Source organism: Nycticebus coucang, chromosome 5, assembly GCF_027406575.1.
Source record: "Nycticebus coucang isolate mNycCou1 chromosome 5, mNycCou1.pri, whole genome shotgun sequence".
Classification (NCBI taxonomy): domain Eukaryota; kingdom Metazoa; phylum Chordata; class Mammalia; order Primates; family Lorisidae; genus Nycticebus; species Nycticebus coucang.
This window is the reverse complement of record NC_069784.1, coordinates 44,178,469-44,198,971: the sequence shown is the minus strand read 5'-3', so window position 1 is coordinate 44,198,971 and position 20,503 is coordinate 44,178,469. Positions and strand designations below refer to the sequence as shown.

General features: G+C 41.7%; 2 protein-coding genes across 3 annotated transcripts in view; both read left to right on the top strand.

Annotated features, from left to right (window-relative positions):
• Nucleotides 1–3,977: 3,977 nt before the first annotated feature.
• LOC128586339 (mortality factor 4-like protein 1) lies at nt 3,978–4,655 on the top strand. The gene has a single exon (XM_053592071.1). It carries the CDS (start codon nt 3,978–3,980, stop codon nt 4,653–4,655), a length of 678 nt encoding a protein of 225 aa, XP_053448046.1.
• Nucleotides 4,656–9,986: 5,331 nt separating this feature from the next.
• Nucleotides 9,987–20,503, top strand: part of PTPN22 (protein tyrosine phosphatase non-receptor type 22) — a 54,029-nt gene continuing 43,512 nt past the window's right edge. Inside the window, exon 1 of one of the 2 annotated variants that reach the window (XM_053592552.1) lies at nt 9,987–10,201. In XM_053592552.1, coding sequence (XP_053448527.1) covers nt 10,115–10,201 — 87 coding nt within the window. In that variant the 5' untranslated portion in view covers nt 9,987–10,114. The remainder of the gene's footprint in view (nt 10,202–20,503) is intronic. The other variant, XM_053592553.1, reaches the window with a different exon arrangement.

The following is a 20,503-nucleotide window of genomic DNA, read 5'->3' as shown; positions in this document are numbered from 1 at the left end:
CTAATTCCTGGGTTCAACTGATCCTCTTGCCTCAGCCTCTCAAGTAGCCGGAGCTACAGGCATGTGTTACCATGCCCAACTAGTTTTTCTATTCTTAGTAGAGACAGGGTCTCACTCTGGCTCAGGCTGGTCTCAAATTTCTGAGCTCAAGCAATCCACCCACCTCGGCCTCCCAGAGTGTGAGGATTACAGGTATGAGCCACCATGCCCAGCCAGTTTCCACATTTTTAAAGTAGACACGATTTGGTATTTACTTCACAGGATTGTTATGAGGGGTGAATGAAAAAAATACACTTTGTAAAGGGCTTTGCTAGTGCCTAGGATATCTTAAACAACATGGCGCCTCTGTGATATGGAATTCTGTGGTTCCCGGTCGACTTTTTCACTCTCCTTCAACTCTGTCTCTCACAGATGCAAACCACTTCCTGGCTTTACCTCTTACTTGGATGTGAGTGATTCCTACATATGATTTATTTCCGTTCTTCTCAAATCCATAGCCACAAATTCTAATTCTTTATGTGTGCCTTTCTTATCTCCATCCTCTCCTAGATTGTCATACAACTAGCCCCAAACCTCTGCCATTTCTACCATCACCATCATCCTCGCTCCAGCCAACTTACCCAGTTAGTCCTTTTTTCGTCTTTTTTAGACAGAATCTTGATATGTTCCCCAGGCTGGTCTCAAACTCTGGGGCTCAAAAATCCTCCTACCTTACCCTCTTGAGGAGCTGGGATTATAGATTCATGCCAACATGCCTGGCTTTCTCATTCATTCCTTCCTTTTTGTTATGGTTCTTCCTGTATGATTTTATTACCAACTGTCTGAACTATTGGTTAAAAAAAAAATCCTCCTCATTATGCCTTCAATTGATTGTCTTGTTCTGGTCATGTGCTGACCCCGGATTGACCAAAGTTCTGGTAGCTTATTTGTCCATTGTGTCAACGTGTTTTTATTATTTATTTATTTAGTCTTCGTTTTGAGACAGTCTCACTATGTCACCCTCAGTTGAGTGCTATGGTGTCACAGCTCACAGAAACTTCAAACTCGGGCTTAAGTGATTCTCTTGCTTCAGCCTCCCAAGTAGCTGAAGGCACCCACCCCAGCGCCCAGCTATTTTATTTGTTGCAGTTGTCATTGTTGTTTTAGCTGGCCTGGGCTGGGTTTGAACCTGCCAGCCTTGGTATATATGACCGGCGCCCTGGCTGCTGAGCTACAGGCGCTGAGCCTAACTTGTTTTTAGATATGGTATAATTAAAAAAAATTAATATACTACTAAAGGAGATTATAAGACTTTAAAAAAATTATCAGAAGGAGGCATTTATTTCTTTAAAATATTTTAAAGTATCTTTTATCATCTCATTTTACCCAGTGTCAGCAGAAAAGAATATATTATTTTTAAATCATGAAATACTTTCTGATAGCATGGCTTTGATTGCCATTCTCTTAAAGTCCTTCACTGGAGCTTTCAAGGGTGATTGGATATGTTCATTATTTTGATTGTGGTGGTGGTTTCATGGGTATATACACGGCAAGCTCATCGATCTATACACTTTGAGATGTGTGTTGTATGTCAGTACTACCTCAATAAAGTTCTTAAAAAGAAAAAACCGTCAGTGGCTCCCCAGTGTCAATCAAATAAAGGCTGACCTTCATCTGGGTATTGAAATTCCGCCAGAATCTGGCTCTGACTACCATTTCTAGCCTTATCAATCATGATTCTCCTCTACAACCCCATGCCTTTATAAAACAGTGGTCATTTTCTCCATGATGGTTATCCAGATAACCTGAACAAGAAGTGAACTTTGCCTCTGCAAACTTTGGTTTGCACCACTTTTATGGTTCTTATCACAAACAGCCTTAAATTGAGGTTATTTCTATATTTATCTTCCCTACTAGGATAAAAGATCCTTGAATTATCCAATTTGTTGTACATTTCTGTAGTATTCCTCCTCCCCATTCTCTTGCATGTACATGAATATTATAAATATTCATTAAATGAATAAATGGATGATTGACTTAGGTGAGACTTCATATTTGATTTTCTTTTTTTCTGAGATAGAGTCTCACTTTGTCATCCTCGGTAGAGTGTTGTGGCATCACAGCTCACAGCAACCTCAGGCTCTTGGGCTCAAGCGATTCTCTTGCCTCAGTCTCCCAAGTAGCTGGGACCACAGGCACCTGCCACAATGCCTGGCTATTGTTTTTTTTTTTTATTTTATTTTTTTCTTTTTTAGAGACAGGGTCTCGGTCTAGCTTAGGATGGCCTCAAACTCATGAACTCAGGCGATTCACCCGCCTTGGCCTCCCAGAGTGCTAGGATTACAGGCGTGAGCCACCATGCCTGGCCTATATTTTGAACAGGATGCTAAGCCTTACCAGGAGTCCTGACTTTGTCTTTCTTTCTTTCTTTTTTTTTGAGACAGAGTCACTCAGTCACCCTGGGGTTGAGTGTCGTGGCATCACAGCTCACAGCAAACTCAAACTTTCAGGCTGAATTGATCTTCTTGCCTCAGCCTCCCAAGTAGCTGGGACTACAGACTCCTGCCACAGCACTCGGCTATTTTTAGAGACTGGGTCTCACTCTTCCTCCAGCTGGTCTGAAGCTCAGGCAAACCACCCACCTCGGTCTCCCAGAGTGCTGAGATTATAGGTGTGAGCCACCACAGCACACCTTTCTTTAAAAAAATAATGTTTCCACTGCAAGTTATGGGTTGACCTTTGTCTCTGAAATTCTGACAGCAACGGCAGAGTGTGATTCTCTGTGTGCTGTGTGGGAAGCTGACCGTGAAGTCTGTAGCAGGTGAACTGAAGGGCTTGGTGAGTTCTCACAAAGCTATAACAACAATAAGCAGATTGGAAGATGAGTAGGGGAGATTCCTACTGTAAATGATGTGAAAACACGAACAAATCACCAAGCTACTTTAAAGATATTTATAAGCATCTTCTATGTCCATTTATAAAAGAGAAGCAGGGCTTTTCTGGAGATAAAGGAAGTAACTTCTTTCTGGCATTGCAGTCATTCGGAGTGGGACTCTGTACCTCAGTGACAGGGTCCTTTCAGGGTCATAACCCTGTAGCTTAGGCAGCAGCATTAAAAAGTACCTTTTGCCAGGTTCTTCTTTTTTTTTTTTTTTTTGCAGTTTTTGGCCAGGGCTGGGTTTGAACCTGCCACCTCCGGCATATGGGGCCGGCGTCTTACCCATCTGAGCCACAGGCGCCGCCTTTTGCCAGGTTCTTATACCTCCTATAAGGAAGGCCCATCTGCTCCTGGCATTGTGGAAGAGCCTAGCCAGGGACTATCCAGGCAAATTGCCTGGGGTAACTGATAGAGCAGCTCTCTCACCAAAGCCTAACCTCATTACCTAGCATGCTTCATCCCAACAGACTTCCCTGAGATATACTCAAGACCATGTAAGAACCATGGGTTATACAAATGCATGGAAGATGCTACCGTTGCCTTTGATAAGCCTGAAACTATAGGAGGCATCTTAACGTGTCCTCTTTTGAAGAAAGTTTAAATAAACTTACAGGAGACAAGGAATGTGTGAATAAATGAAGAAAACTTCTTTAGCTGAATATAAAGATTTATACTGAAGAGATTCAGATAAAGACAAGATCATGATGAGATGGAATTAGGGGCAAGATTTTTGAAGAACCCCAAATCGTGAAGCTTTATGGCTTCATTTTCATCTTGGCAAAAATTAGAGTAAAGATGAGAAGTAGAAAAAGAAGCAGTGAAAAAATTCCAGGAGGGTGAGTGAGTACTGTGCTTTCCCGGGCCTCTTCTTTATGAAGCAAAGTGTGTAAAGGTTGCCATAAAGGACAAACAAGTGAAATACTTTATACATTACTGTGGTTGGAATAAAAGTTGGGATGATTGGGTTCCAGAGAGCAGAGTACTCAAATATGTGGACACCAATCTACAGAAACAGTGAGAACTTCAAGAAGCCAATCAGGAGCAGTCTGCAGAGGGGAAGATGAGAGGGGCTACCCCAGGGAAGAAGACATCTGGTCTGCAACAGAAAAATGTTGAAGTGAAAACAAAGAAGAATAAGCAGAAGACACCTGGAAATGGAGACGGTGGCAGTACCAGTGAGAGACCTCAGCCTCCTAGGAAGAAAAGGGCCCTGGTAGACCCTACTGCTGAAAATGAAGAAACATTCATGAACAGAGTTGAAGTTAAAGGAAAGATTCCTGAAGAGCTAACACCTTGGCTTGTTGATGCCTGGGACTTAATTACCAGGCAAGAACAGCTCTTTTATCTTCCTGTTAAGAAGAATGTGGATTCCATGCTGGAGGATTATGCAAATTATAAGAAATCTTGTGGAAACACAGATAATAAGGAGTATGCTGTTAATGAAGTTGTGGCAGGGATAAAAGAATACTTCAATGTAATGTTGGGCACTCAGCTCCTGTACAAATTTGTGAAACCACAGTCTGTTGAAATTCTTGCAGATCACCCTGATGCACCCAGGTCCCAAGGCTGTGGAGCGCCACATCTACTCAGATTATTTGTACGAATCGGAGCCACGTTGGCCTATACACCTTTGGATGAGAAGAGGCTTGCTTTATTATTGAACTATCTTCATGATTTCCTAAAGTATCTGGCAAAGAATTCTGCAACCTGCCAGCGATTACGAAGTGGCTCCGCCTGAGTACCATCGGAAAGTTGCGTGACAGATGGTCTCACTCATGTTATGTTTAGATCTCTGTAAACACATTTTTGTTCTTAGTCTTTCTCTTGTACAAACGATGTACTTTGAAGATGGTAGTGTATAATGGAATTGATGTTTGTTTTCTGTTTGATTTTAAACAGAGAAAATAAAAAGGGTTATAGCTCCTTTTTTCTTTTTTTTATTTCAAAGTTGCTACCAGTGTACTCAGTGATGGGTAACAGAAAGACATGCTGTAGAGTGTTTTATTGCCTAGTTGACAAAGCTGCTTTTGAATGCTGGTGGTTCTATTCCTTTGACACTACGCACTTTTATAATGTGTGTTAATGCTGTATGACAAAATGCTCTGATTCCTAGTGCCAAAGGTTCAATTCAGTGTATATAACTGAACACACTCATCCATTTGTGCTCCTTTTTCTTTCTTTCTTCCTTTTTTTTTTTTTTTAATGGTGCTTAAAGAGCTCATCCTTTGCAAGTCATCCATATTGTTCCTTAGGCATTTTATCTTTGCTCAAATTGTTGAAGAATGGTGCCTTGTTTCATGGTTTCTGTATTTGTGTCTAATGCACGTTTTAACATGATAGATGCAATGCATTGTGTACTTAGTTTTCTGGAAAAGTCAATCTTTTAGGAATTGTTTTTCAGATCTTCAATACATTTTTTCTTTAAATTTCCAAAAAGAAAAAGAAGCAGTGAAATGAACAAAGTCTGTGGGTGATATGGTTGGATAGGTCGGGTGGTGACAGTTGATAGGGAGTGGCTTGGGGACAAGCTAAGGAAGATGGACTTGGTCCTCTAGCTTATCAGTAATTATTTTCATTCTTTAGCATTAAAGTACAGTTTTAAGAACTTTCATCAAGCCTTGGTTACCAGGAAATACTAGACTGGACGATATATAGACAGGAAGATCATTGAAGAGCTTAACAGCTGCAGGAATCCAGTTGTGAAAATGAGAATGGCAGTGAAGTACAAAGACAGGTTGAATCTAAAAAGACATTGAGGAGAAATGACCAATATGTGTGGGTGACCAGGAGAATGCTTACGAAAGACTCTGTTTCACAGACAACGAGCATAACCCATGTCAAATCAATGACATTGGGATATAGTGATAAGTAAGAGAAATGAAAGTAAAGCCTAGGGCAAAATACATCTCCTCAAAGAAACAGAAGGATGATAGGAGAGATCTGAGTGTTTTTCCTACTGACTATTTTGCCCTAATCATCTCCCCTGAAATTCTCTCTCTTTTTTTTTTTCTTTTTTTTTTTTCACTCTGTTGCACCAGGCTACAGTGCCCTGGTGTCATAGCTCTCAGCTCTCAGCTATGAGAGCTCTAAGATGACTCTTTTTTTTTTTTTTTTTTTTTCAGTTTTTGGCCAGGCTGGGTTTGAACCCGCCACCTCCAGCATATGGGGGCTGGTGCCCTACTCCTTTGAGCCACAGGCGCCGCCCCCTAAGATGACTCTTGGGCTCAAGTCATCCTCTTGCCTCAGCCTCTGGAGTAGCTGGGACTACAGGCCACCACAACACCCGGCTAGTTTTTCTGTTTTTAGTAGAGACTGGGTCTTGTTCTTGCTCAGGCTGGTCTCAAATTTGCTCAGCCTGGTTTTGAACTCCTGAGCTCAGGCAGTCCAACTGCCTCAACCTCCCAGAGTGCCAGGATTACAGGTGTGAGCCACCGTGCCCGGGACCCTGAAATTCTCTTTGAATAACATTTTTTGTTATCTAATTCCTGACCTCCATGACACTGAAATTACCCTTTAACCTGGCACACCCCCTCCTGTGTGACACGGTAACTGGCACTCCCCTTTGTTGGAGTCTTCCTTCTGAAAACACTGGCCACGGGAGGCCGCAGAAAGGTGTGGCACCCTCCTCACTGTTCAGGTGCTCGCCCTGGCTGGTTTCCACAAAGGGTTTATGAGTCTTTTATTGTATGATATTGTTGCATTCGCTTAGGTTTTAGGCCACATTCACTTAAACGTTTCATTGTAAATTCTTAAACCCTTTTCGGGATTTGCCAACCTTCACTGCCTAACTTGTTTCCCTTCCCCAGCTCTTGATCTTCCCACAGGATACAAAGGAGTCAACACAATCTTCACCGAAAAACATTATGTTCCTATTTCCCTCTAGTAAATGTAGAAGGAAGTGTGATAAATTAAGTAGTAGCTTACATTTATTAAAAATAAAGCTAATTTTTTTTTTTTTGTTTTCTCCTTCCGTTTGTTTTTTTCCCCTTTCTTGAGTGGTCTACACAGGAAATGGCCTTGTTGCTAAGTGGGTTTTTGAGGTTTGGCTATTTCACATTATCTCTATACATTTTGGTTTTACCGTAAAAAAAGACTCCTAAGAAATGCTGCTTTTTTTTTTTTTAAGTCTGCAGTTCTTCCAAGACACTGTGGACCCTTGGATCGTGGGTAAAAGGTTAACGGAGGCATCTAAGCAATTTTTCTTTCTTATCTGATGTTTACTTTTCTTTCTTTCTTTCTTTCCTTCCTTCTTTCTTTCTTTCTTTTCTTGAGACAGAGTCTCATTTTGTTGCCCTCAGTAGAGTGCCATGGTGTCATAGCTCACAACAACCTCAAACGCTTGGGTTCAAGCGAGCATCTTATCTCAATTTTTCATTTTTAGTAGAGATGGGGGCTCTCACTCTTGCTCAGGCTGGTCTCGAACTGGTGAGCTCAAGTGATATACCTGCCTCTGCCTCCCAGAGTGCTAGGATTACAGGCATGAGCCCCCGTGCTCACCCTCATATTTATTTATATTTCTTCACTCTCTAAGAAGAAACAAGAAACTTAGTGAGAAAATGTTCTAAAATATGAGCTTGAGAAAAGCAGATCTAAATTTTATTTTATTATGTACCTTTTTGCCTAATTAATCAAATATTAATAGAGTTCTGGGTTTGATGGATGTGAGGACATTCTAAGGGGAGAGATTATGAAACTCTTTCTTATTTGTCCAAACATAGAAAATAATTTTCCTTTTAGGATTATGCTCTGCTACGGTAAAGCCAGTTGGTTTGGAATGTTTTTATTTTTATCAGTAATCAAGTCTCTATTTTTAGTTCTGAGATATTTAATTAACTGGTTAAGGGTGTTTTTCATCATATCCTGGTTTTCTCAATACTACATACTAGGTCCTAATAGCGCTTGGCATGAAGTGGGTACTCAATAAATCTGGTGAACGAATTAACGAATTTTTTGTCTTTTGTTGTTTTTGTTGTTGCAGTTTGGCCAGGGCCAGGTTTGAACCCGCCACCCTTGGTATATGGGGCCGGCGCCCTACTCACTGAGCTACAGGCACAGCCCTGAATTTTTTTGGCTTTATTAAAAATATTTTTTTAAAGCATCCGTAATCCTATCACACTCCTACAACTGATTCTTTTTTGGGGAAAGGATCTTTTTGTCTTTGCTGAACTATGTAAATATTTTACACAGTATTTATTGTAAATTAGAAAAAAAGTTTTTTTTTTCAGACAGAGACTCATTCAGTTGCCCTGGGTAGAGTGTCGTGGTGTCTTCATAGCTCACAGCAACCTCAAACAGTTGGGCTCAAGTGATCCTCTTGCCTCAGCCTCCAAAGCAGCTGGGACTACAGTCAAGTGCCACCATGCCCAGCTAGTTTTTCTATTTTTGGTTCAGATGGGGTCTCTTGCTCAGGTTGGTCTTGAACTCCTGAGCTCAAGTGATCCACCCACCTCAGCCTCCCAGAGTGCTAGGATTATAGGTGTGAGCCACTGAGCCTGGTCATAAATTTGAAATTTTGCATTTTTCTGAATGTAAAGCTTTCCCACATTTTATTCAAAACAGGGAAAACAGGGAAAATAAACATTGTATTATATAGAGAAGCAAGGAAGTTTCCTTTAATGTTAGATGGGGATAATTTGAGAAATATTCTATTCTCCAAAAATATTGCTGACGAATTTATGTGGACCGGGATAGAAATTCTTCATTTGGAAGATTGTCTTTTGGCTGCCCATAACCAAGATACCTCAATGATCTCTCCTTTCTCATTGTAGCGCTCAGTAAGGAGGTGCAACCTCTTCAATGTTCAGGATAGTGTTCGGAATCATTTCCTGGATCTCCCAAACTCCTGGCCCACCTTTGAATGATGTTGCAAACCTGAATTGATTGCTAATATCATAAAAGAGGAAGTACTAACAGCACAATTCCCAATTTTCTTCAGTATTATTTAAGACTAATTTGTTAACACATAATTTACTGAACTTCTGCCCTCAAACAAGATGATATGCTAATTTGGGGACATTCTCACATGGAACCAGACATTTGGGGGAGATTCCTACCCATTGAGAAGAGAAATTACACTAGCTGAGGAAGCTTTTTTCTAAACAGCCTGACCTTCGGGGACAAAAGGTAACAGGTACAGCTTCCTGAAACAATGTCTTCTCCAAGACATTGGTTGCAGAGTAGAGATGTCTTCTCCGGAAACACACCTTCAGATATTCTGCCCTAAAAATTACAGTTGTCAGCAGGTGGTTGATTTTACTTTCTTTTTGTTCACAGTTTAGCATTACATATGGGGCCACTGTGCTAACTACCTGGTCGGGCACTTTTCGTGGGGGCCCCTTGCTCCTGATCCTATGTAGACCATCACTCTCATTCTTTATATCCAGAACCCAAGGGACGCTCCAAAAGCTTCTGGTGGGTTTTAGAGGTGCTGAAATCAACACTTCCCTTAATGTAGGTCAGCACTTCCCCAGTCCTGGGAAAGACTCAGACTGTCAGAAGCAGCTGACTTTGTTTCATCCAAAAGAGAGTTTGAGGTCCCTATGGCAGACTTTAAATTTCTGAATCAAAATGTCTTTTCTGATGAACAGAATTTGCCACTGATGACACTGACAAGCAACTTTTGGGTGAATGGTCCTTGTAGAAGATGTGTGACTCCAGACAGTACCCAGCTCCTTTTCCAGACCTAACTGAACTTTGCAGAGTTCATTTAGGACATGAGGAAAAGGGAAGGTATTAACGGGGACTTGCTGCTCATCAGAGAAAGGCGGAGAGGCAGAACTCATCCACAAGAACTGTAATTCTGCCTTTTTTTCTGAGAAGCAAGAAGGGTGAATTTTGCTTAAGAGTGATGGAGTGGAGTGGAATTTTGCTTAAGGGTGATGGAGTCCCAGAGCTAAGCAGACCACGGTTTATGTTTTTGTTAGCCTCTTACTTGTTAAAAACTTGAATTGCAACCAGGTTCCCTTGTTAAGAAGGAAGGCACTAGGGCCCTGGAGTGAGGTGATGACTTTGTTGTGTGACCACAGAGGCTGGTTGCATACTAATTTCCTCCAGGGCTTGTGATGAAGTCAGTTAACCACAGCCCTTAGCATGCTCTGCTTAGGTGGCAGCAGTGGCTCCTCAGTTGTCTCGGCCATGACACACATTTAACATGCCCTCCTTCAATCTCCTTATAGACGGTTTCTCTTGCTTTGCAGCATGGACCAAAGAGAAATCCTGCAGAAGTTCCTGGATGAGGCCCAAAACAAGAAAATTAACAAAGAGCAGCTGTCCAGTGAATTTCTGGTGAGTCCTATGTGTGAAACTCTCAGGGTGGTCACAGACGCTATTTAACTCACTGTGGTGGTCCAACTTGCCTAGCCCAAGGTGCTCCTCCTATGAAATAAATATCAGATTTTGGAGAGAAAGAAGAGAAGAAGGCAACTAAAAAATATGACTTCTTTGGTTTGTGTGTATTTTAGAAATTCTCTTAAGGTTTAGTATTTTGTTTGTGAATTCTAATTCTTGGAGTTTGGGTAGAAATCCTATAGAAGACATACACAACTCCAGATTCATGAATACTAACTTCGATTTAACAATCCTGAGTTCTCCAGGTATCTGAGTTTATGCCTCAAACTATTGATTTTAATTAATATTAAGAAGAAAGAGACCAAGAGTAATTTTTCACGGTACATTAGTTTTGAGCTCCGCCATGGGATTCCATTCAGATAACAAAGTTCTTTGAAGGGCACCAAACCTACTCACAGTTTTCTTCTTTCTTTTCTTTTTCTTCTTTTTCTTTTCTTTTTTCTCTTCTCCTTCCTCTTCTTTCTTTCTTCTTCCCTAGTGGTTAAGGGTTACACTGCCACATTTCTTCCTTCTTTCTTTCCTTTTTTCTTATTGAAAATACTAGAATGTGTTTTTGCAATAACAGGGTTTCTTTAACTTGGAGAAGCAGAATGGCTAGGGTGCAGAGACTGTCAGGGTCCTGGAGAGAAACAGGTCAAGTAGATTTGATTACCCAGAGAAACAATGCTTCTCCTTTAAGGGAGCTGTGGTATGGATGCAATGGCAGCTGGGTAGGCCTCATTCACTTGGGAAGCTGGTGAAGTGTCTTATAGGCACATCAGATAATAAAGGAGATAATATATTGTGTATTTTAGAATACTTCAAGCTGGTATTTCAGAGCTATAATAACTTTAAACTCTAGCCTTTCAGTTGTGAAAAAGTAAAAAATAAAAAAAAAAAAAACAAGGGAATTCAAGTATAAAACCTGAAATTAAATCATGATTCTATCACCAAATTATCAACTATTTGACATGTTCCTTGATCTCCTTAAGTCTGTGTTTTTTTATTTTTTATTTGTTTTTTAGAGACAAAGTCTCGCTATGTTGAACTCCTGGGCTCAAGGGATCTTCTCTCCTCAGCCTCCCAAGTAGGTGGGAGTGAGCCACCGTGCCCAGCTTTGTTTTCTAACTTACAAAATGGAGATAATAATTTACATCCTACCTATGCTCACAGATTTTTGTGATGATTAAATATTAATAATAATGATTAAATATGGTCACTTATTCAATACTATTTACTGAGCACCTACTATGTATCAAGGGCCATTCTAAGCACTGAAGATAGAGTAGTGAACAAAAAGAACAAAAACGTTTGCCATTGTAGAGCTGACATTCTGTGCCAGACAGTACATGTGAAAATATTCAGAGTATCTTGACTAGTAAAATATTATGATCGCATGATTAGATTTTATGACAAGAACCCCTATGTCAGCTCAACTTGGATAATCTTGTGGTGTCTTGAAAAATGTGCTCGTTGGCAGCCTGAGCCTCTCGGGATAGACTCCAGGGAGGTAATAGTAAGGAGGGAAACTTACTTAGCCCATGTGTCTGTTTAGGTGCGTGCCTGCCTCTGGACTATAATTTTTAAGCCAGAGTCACCCAAGATGTACAGGTAGAAAGTGAATGGAGGAGCAGTGCCAGCCTCTGTCTTATTTTGGTTGTTTTTTTAAATAATGTATACTCCATCTCTAAGGTTCTTTTCTTACCTTGGGCAATTATAATCTCTCACCAAAATATAGCAGCTGCCTCCTCACTGGTTTCTCTGCCTCTAGCATTGTCCTACCTTAAATCAATTTTCAGTTCAACACCTAAATGATCGTTTAATAATAAAAATCTGGTAATTTTTCCCCCCTGCCTAAAAATCTTTTATAGTTTGTATTTTTTTTTCTTTTTTGAGACAGAGTCTCACTTTGTCATCCTCAGTAGAGTGCTGCGGTGTCACAGTTCACAGCAACCTTGAACTCTTGGGCTCAAATGATTCTCTTGGCTCAACCTCCCGAATAGCTGGGACTACAGGTGCCTGCCACAATGCCTGGCTATTGTTAGAGGTGAGATCTCACTCTGGCTCAGGCTGGTTTTGAACACCTGAGCTCAGGCAATCTGTCCATCTCCACCTCCCAGAGTATTGGGATTACAGGCATGAGCCACCTCACCAGCCAATAGTTTGTATTAACTGCTTTAAACTGTCAACTATAACACATAATTAGAAAAGTACATAAGACATGTAAGAATAAATATAAAGAAACCACCACCCATGCAACCACCACCCAAGTCACGAAATAGAACACCGTCAGACCTCAGAAGACCCTTTCCCCATCAATCCCCTCCCCACCCCTATTCCCTGTCGTTCCCTGACTAAGGGATAATCAATATCCTGATTTTTATATCAATCACTTCCTCACTTTTCTAGCTCCTGATTGCAAGGACTTTGTTTTTTTGGGTGGTGATTAAGTGGAACCTCACAGTTCACTGACTCATGTCCTCCAGTGGAAAAAACAGAGTCTTGCCCTCAGCCCCACCTAAAGGTTCAGATGAGACATCAGGGAGAGAGAGAGTATGCTTTGAGGGAGATGGGAGTGGTGAATAAGGCCAGATTGCTTGGATAAGGTAAATACTGCCATTAAATTGGAGCTCTTTCCACCTGGTTCTATTCTACACCCAGCCTTAAGCTCTTAATGTATTTTCTTGGGATTTAATGTTCTTGAGGTGTGAGGACTGATTCTGTGACACAAGGCCACTGTTAGCTACATGGTAGTACCTTTGTGCAAATCACCAAAAGGCATTTCTACCTCCAGAATGTACCCTGTGTATCCTTTTTTTTATTTTTCAGATCCTTGTGCATCTTAACCTCCACCCTGAACCCTAGGTGCATGGCTCAGATTTCAGTCCCCACTTTCCCCTGGCCAGGTATTTTGGTGTGGAATACAACACAGAGAGGCTTTCATATCCCCAAATTTCACATCCTCAGGTTCAATCAGTTGTGGATTGAAATATTTGAAAAACAAACCAATTACAAATAAAAAAATACAGTAGAACAACTGTCTACCTAGTGTGTACATTGCGTGCATTAGGTATTATAAGTAATCAGAGATGATGTAACGCAGACAGGTGGACATGTGTAGGGTGTGATAAGTAATCAGAGATGGTCTAACACAGACAGGTGGACATGCGTAGGGTGTGATAAGTAATCAGAGATGGTCTAACGCAGACAGGTGGACATGTGTAGGGTGTGATAAGTAATCAGAGATGATGTAACACATACAGGTGGACATGTGTAGGGTGTGATAAGTAATCAGAGATGATGTGAAGCAGGCAAGTGGACATGTGTAGGGTGTGATAAGTAATCAGAGATGGTCTAACGCAGACAGGTGGACATGCGTAGGGTGTGATAAGTAATCAGAGATGATGTGAAGCAGGCAGGTGGACATGTGTAGGATGTGATAAGTAATCAGAGATGATGTAACACATACAGGTGGACATGTGTAGGGTGTGATAAGTAATCAGAGATGATGTGAAGCAGGCAGGTGGACATGTGTAGGGTGTGATAAGTAATCAGAGATGGTCTAACGCAGACAGGTGGACATGTGTAGGGTGTGATAAGTAATCAGAGATGGTCTAACGCAGACAGGTGGACATGTGTAGGGTGTGATAAGTAATCAGAGATGGTCTAACGCAGACAGGTGGACATGTGTAGGGTGTGATAAGTAATCAGAGATGGTCTAACGCAGACAGGTGGACATGTGTAGGGTGTGATAAGTAATTAGAGATGGTCTAACGCAGACAGGTGGACATGTGTAGGGTGTGATAAGTAATCAGAGATGATGTGAAGCAGACAGGTGGACATGTGTAGAGTGTGATAAGTAATCAGAGATGATGTGAAGCAGGCAGGTGGACATGTGTAGGGTATATAAGAACTATACCATTTTAGACAAGGGACTTGAGCATCCACAGCTTTTGGTATCTCTTGGGTTCCGAAACCAATGCCCTGCCGATACTGAGGGATGACTATATTCCTAATTAGATGTGGCACCGGTGCTGTTGCAACTGAAGCCAAGACCATGCTGCTTAGGCCTTTTTCCTGTGCCAGGACTAAATTCAGAAACCTTCCTGTAGTTGGAGCTGCCCCTGACTACCTATATAAATTTTTATACGTTCACTCAAGTATTCGTTGAGTGCACACTATATGCAGAGCAGGACACTGGATGCTGGGAATGCAAGCTAATGCTCCATACTTTAGCGGGGCTTATTTCCTAGGACATTAGAAGTTATCTTAGTGACTCGGCGTCCATAGCTCAGCGGGTAGGGCGCCAGCTACACACACGCAGGCTTGCAGGTTCAAACCCAACCTGCCATTGTTGTTTGCCATTGTTCAAACAACAATGACAACTGTAACAAAAAAATAGCTGGGTATTGTGGCGGGCGCCTGTAGTTCCAGCTACTCGGGATGCTGAGGCAAGAGAACTCTTAAGCCCAAGAGTTTGAGGTTGCTGTGAGCTGTGATGCCATAGCACTCTACTGAGGGCAACATAATAAGACTCTGTCTCAAAAAAAAAAAAAGAAAAGAAAAGAAACAGTTATCTTAGAGAGCAGGCATTAAAACCTTAATTACTCTAATGATATTTAATTATAATTGTGATAATATGGGTGGGTGTCAAGGAAGCATCAACATTATCTTGTTTCCTTCTCATTAGAAAACAAACAAACTGGGCGGCGCCTGTGGCTCAAGGAGTAGGGCGCCGGTGCCATATGCCGGAGGTGGTGGGTTCAAACCCAGCCCCAGCCAAAAAAAAAAAAGAAAACAAACAAACTTGGGCGATGCCTGTGTCTCAAGGAGTAGGGCACTGGCCCCATATACTGCAGGTGGCAGGTTCAAACCCAGCCCTGGCCAAAAACTGCAAAAAAAAAAAAAAAAACCCTCTGAGGTAGCTGCAGCTATGATCCCCGACTTACAGACTTGGAAACTGAAGCTCTGAGAGGTTAAGTAATTGGTGTAGGGGTAGGGGATGGGGAGAGCTGAGAAAGGGAAGGAAGGCTGGGTTGGGGGGCTCAAGGGGTGTGGTACACATTTTGGGGGCAGGACACAAAGATAAGAGGGTCCTTCTCTAACAAAAGCAATCAATGTCACCTGGTTCTGTGTACCCTCAATGAATTGCCCAACCATAAAAAAAAATAAAAGTAATTGGTGTAAACTCACTCAGTTGTTCAGAAAGATGACATTTAAGGCACCGTGGCTGATGCTTGTAAACTCTGTACCTTGGGAGGCCAAGCTGGGACAAGACTAGCCTCGGCTAGTGCCTGTGTAGTCCCAGCTATTTGGGAGAATGAAGCGGGAGGATCTCTCGAGCCCAGAAGTTCAAGTTTACAGTGAACTGCGATTGTGCCACTATACTCCAACCTGGGTGACAAAGTGAAATCCTGTCTCGAGAAAAAAAACAACAGAATTTTATCCCATATCTGTCTTATTTCAGAGCCTATGAAATTAATCTTTAAGCAATACTGTCTTGAGCTGGGCGCAGTGGCTCACACCTGTAATCCTAGCACTCTGGGAGGCTGAGGTGGGTAGATAGCTTGAGCTCACGAGTGCGAGACCAGCTTGAGCAAAAATGCAAGACTCTATCTCTATGAAAAATAGAAAAACTGAAGCAAGAGGATCACTTAAGCCCCAGAATTGGAGGTTATTATGAGCTATGATGCCACGGCACTCTACCCCGGGCAACAGCTTGAGACTCTTGTCTCAATAATAATAATAATAATAATAAATTATTTTAATCAGAGCATGGATATAATTTTGTATTCTCATTATTTTCAGTTAACATACCAAATTATTTATCATGCTGATTAAAATGTACATAATTTTTTTCTTTTTAGAGACAGAGTTTCATTTTGGCGCCCTCGGTAGAGAGCTGTGGCATCACAGCTACAGCAACCTCCAGCTCTTGGGCTTAGGCGATTCTCTTGCCTCAGCCTCCCGAGTAGCTGGGACTACTGGCGCCTGCCACAATGCCAGGCTATTTTTTGTTGCAGTTTGGCCGGGGCCGAGTTTGTTCCCGCCACTCTGGGTATATGGGGCCGGTGCCCTACTCACTGAGCCACAGGTGTCACCCAAAATGTACATAATTTTTGATGGCTCATGATGCAACATGGTATAATGAAAGAATAATAATCATAAGAGTGAATATTTCTATACTCCTATAGATACTATTCTAAACACACTCTGTGAACACATTCCATTGAAGAAGGTACTGTTATTATTTCCACTTTATAGATGACATGTGGGTTAATTGAGTTGCTCAGGGTCACATGGCTATTGAGAGGTGGAAATGAATTTCAAATTCAAGTGGTCTTGCTTTATCATCTGAAGTTGTAACTACTGTGGAGTCAGTCAGATAAATCTTGGTTTGAATTTAGGTTCTGCCTATTATTAGCTATGTGATACTAAAAAAATGGGAATGAATAATATGTACTTTGCATAATTGCTATGAAGATCCTGAGTATGTAAACTGCCTGAAACACAGTAGGCACCCAAATAATTGCATTATTTCTCTACTATTAGGCATTTAGGTCATTTCTAATTTTTTCAGAATAATTGATAACACTGTAATTAATATGTTTTATCTATGTGATTTTTTTCCCTTCTTTTGGCTTAATCCTGAGACCAGATCCCCAAAAGTGTTATGACTGGGTCGAAGAATCTAAGCTCTCATTGGTTAAGTATCACCAAATTATTTCCAAAAGAGTTTTTCCATTTGCCATATGCCAATTTACATCTACTACCTTGCTAGTATTCATTTAATAACTATAAAAGATAACAATGGACAATTTTTGGCCCACTTACCCAGAGCATTACCATCAGATCTCAGTTACTCGCTACACAATGAAAGTATTATCTTCATTTTACCCGAGAGATGGCAAAGCCAGGATTGGAAACATTGGTCTGCTTGATTCCAAAGCCTCTTAACCTCTTTACTTAAACTTTATCTGGTAAAATCGTAACATGTTTTTTTTTTCTAATTTAATTAGTGCAAAATAAGTACTTTGTTAATTGCATTTGGTTGGTTTTGGGGCCCAAAAAGTTCCAGGATTATTTTCAGTCTGCATTTCCTCATACACATTTTCTTTTCACTTTCTGCAGTTACAGTAGCTAAACCATGCACTGTGTACCAGACTATGCTAAAAGTACTTTCCTCTAAAATGGCTACTGAAGTCCTGCCCAGGCCAGGCCTCCAGGGCCTCTCTGCTTCTCACGGCGACGTGCTCATTTTCTTATCCTTGCCGGGCTTCCCTGCCACAGAGTTGCACACACGCTGTTACCTCTGTCTTGAACAGTCCTCACACTCCTATTTCTCTAGATATTAATAATTTTTGACAGCTAATAATTCTTTTTTTTTTTGTGGAGACAGAGTCTCACTATGTGCCCCTGGGTAGTATCACAGCTCACAGCAAACTCAAACTCTTAGGCTTAAGTGATTCTCTTGCCTCAGCCTCCCAAGTAGCTGGGACTACCGGCGCCCACCACAATGCCTGGCTATTCTTTGGTTGTAGTTGTCATTGTTGTTTAGCAGGCCTGGGCTGGGCTCCAATCCACCAGCCTTGATGTATGTGGCCAGCACCTCACTCACTGAGCTATGGGTGCTGAGCCGAGATCTAATAATTCTTTTCCTTCCTTCCTTCCTTCCTTCCTTCCTTCCTTCCTTCCTTCCTTCCTTCCTTCCTTCCTTCCTTCCTTCCTTTCTTTCTCTTTTTTCTCACTCCGTCTCCTTGGGTAAAGTGCTGTGGCATCATAGCTCACAGCAACCTCAAACTCCTGGGTTCAAGTGATCCTCTTACCTCAGCCTCCCAAGTAGCTTGGACTACAAGTGCCCAGTTAATTTTTCTATTTTCAGTATAGACAGGGTCTCACTCTTGCTCAGGTTGGTCTCCAACTCCTGAGTTCAAGCAATCCACCTGCCTTGGCCTACCAGAGTGCTGGGATTACAGGTGTGAGCCACTGTGCCTGGCCATGTTCTCAATTTTCTTCAGTGAGTATGATATTTTCAAGATTTATATTTAATTTTTTCCTTTAATGTTGTTAAATTGATCAAGACAACAAAAAGCAAGAAAAAAAGGTGAATTTTCTATTTCTCAGGGGTAGGGCATTTTTGTAGAAAGGATATGTCATATTTATTAAATACAAAGACATATTTATTAAACATGAAGGATTCATCAAGCCCCTAATAGAGAGAAGATACTCAGTTCTGAAGGCCAGTTTTAAGTGCTTATGTCAGTTTAAATCGCTAGATATAGAGGCCAGGTACAGGGGCTCATGCCTGTAATCATAGTACTCTGGGACACTGAGGCAGGTGGACTGCCTGAGCTCAGGAGTTTGAGACCAGCTTGAGTAAGAGTGAGACCCCATCTCTACTGAAAAAAAAAAAAAATACTAGCTGGGTGTCATGGTGGCACCTTTAGTTCTAGCTACTCAGGAGACAGAGGCAAGAGGATTGCTGGAACCCAGGAGTTGGAGGTTGCTGTGAACTATGACGCCAGGGCACTCTACCCAGGGCTACAGAGTGAGACTCTGATTAAAAAAAGAAAAAAAGAAAAAAATTCCTGGTTACTCACAGGAGTAAATAAATTTCTTGCCATTCATTACATTTTATGTATCTAAGGCTAAACACCTTGGTTTGCTCACCCCATTTAGTTGTTGCCTACCCACCTTCCCACTCACCCTCTTAGTGCATTGGAACCCAAGCTCCCTAAGTTTGCTGGTCTTGTTGGAAATGACTGTGTGTGCACGGAGAAGCTCAGCCTCACCCTTCATTCCTGCTGGCCGTACTCTCGTTCACTGGGGTTAGAGGCCTGAGATCCTAATTCCATTGTTTGGCACTCAGGCTTGATTTTTCCTGATGGAGGCTTGGAATAATACGGAGCTGCAGGCAGTCGGGCCCTGAGGGACCACAGCAAGGAATTTGGAGACAGCCAGGCTTGGATTCTCCTTTCCCTCCCAGCGCTTTCCTCTCTCTAAAGTGTAATTGACGTTATGTCTTCTGTGTAATAACGTAGTCCCTCAAGGCAAAGGTATCAGGGTCTCGTGCTTTCCCCTTTCTGTTCTCTTCCGGGAGTGACCTTATCTAGTGTGTAAGAAGAGTATGCAAAAGGCTCAATCCCAATTTCAAGAGTCTCATGGCCACCACCCCAGTTCTTTCCTTTCTTGAAAGGAAAGTAGTAGTTTAGTCTACAACCAAATGAACTTACTATTAGCTTAACAAGCACACAGAGAATCTGGTTCCTTATACACTCACTCCATCCTACTTCAGAACCACAAAGGGGGCTAGGCTCTCACTTCACTTCACTCTTTACAGTTCTTCTCTGGATTTTTCTTGATGGTGCCTCCTCTAGGGAACTCACAGCTCCGGTCTTATGGTTGGCAGAGAAATGCCTATAACCCCTGTGATCTCCCATCTCCTCTTTCCAAACCTCGACACACCCCCAGGGGCCTGCTTTCCTTTTTATACCCCATTTGCTTCCTACTCCCAGAGTTCCTTTTCTTGGTGTGGTTTGTCAGTTTCTCTGCCCTAATTCAGCCCTGTTTGGTTCTCCGTTGGGTGTTGCAGCCTGGATATCTGGCATCCAGACAAGGGGAGGCCTTCACAGTGGTCTAACGTTAAGATGTCTGGGGGGGATGGGGGTGAAATAAAATCTTTCACACTCTACAACAGTGGTTCTCAACCTTCCTAATGACATGACCCTTTTACAGTTCCTGTGGGTTGCAACCCACAGGTCGAGAACCGCTGCTCTACAAGCTAAAAATTCTGTAGGTATTTCCTGTGTGATGTTTTTCTAAAAGAATGTCTCCCTTTGTCATTCCAACAAATGACTCCAGGAAGAGGAAGAGTGGGGAAAGACATTCTGCTCTATTGTTGAAGGTGGCAGTGAAGGCAGCTAAGTTACACACACACACACACACACACACACACACACACACACTGACACACAGAGCTTTATCTGTGATACTTTGTTGAATTAATCAAAGCATATTTTGTAAAAAGACCTTTGTGTATGTCATTCTCCCTTGAAAGCATTCCACAAGGAAAACAAAATAAATAAAAACCAGTATAACAAAGAGTAGGCACTGGACTCAGTTCTGGAAATTTCTAGAAATAACTGTGCAGGGACTCAAGATCTTTTCAGCAGCCCTGAGATCAATAACAACCTGAAAATAATGATTCTGAAGTTGCATAAGAGCAGAGAGGGCTGGGAACTTGGTCTAACTTCAGTAGAA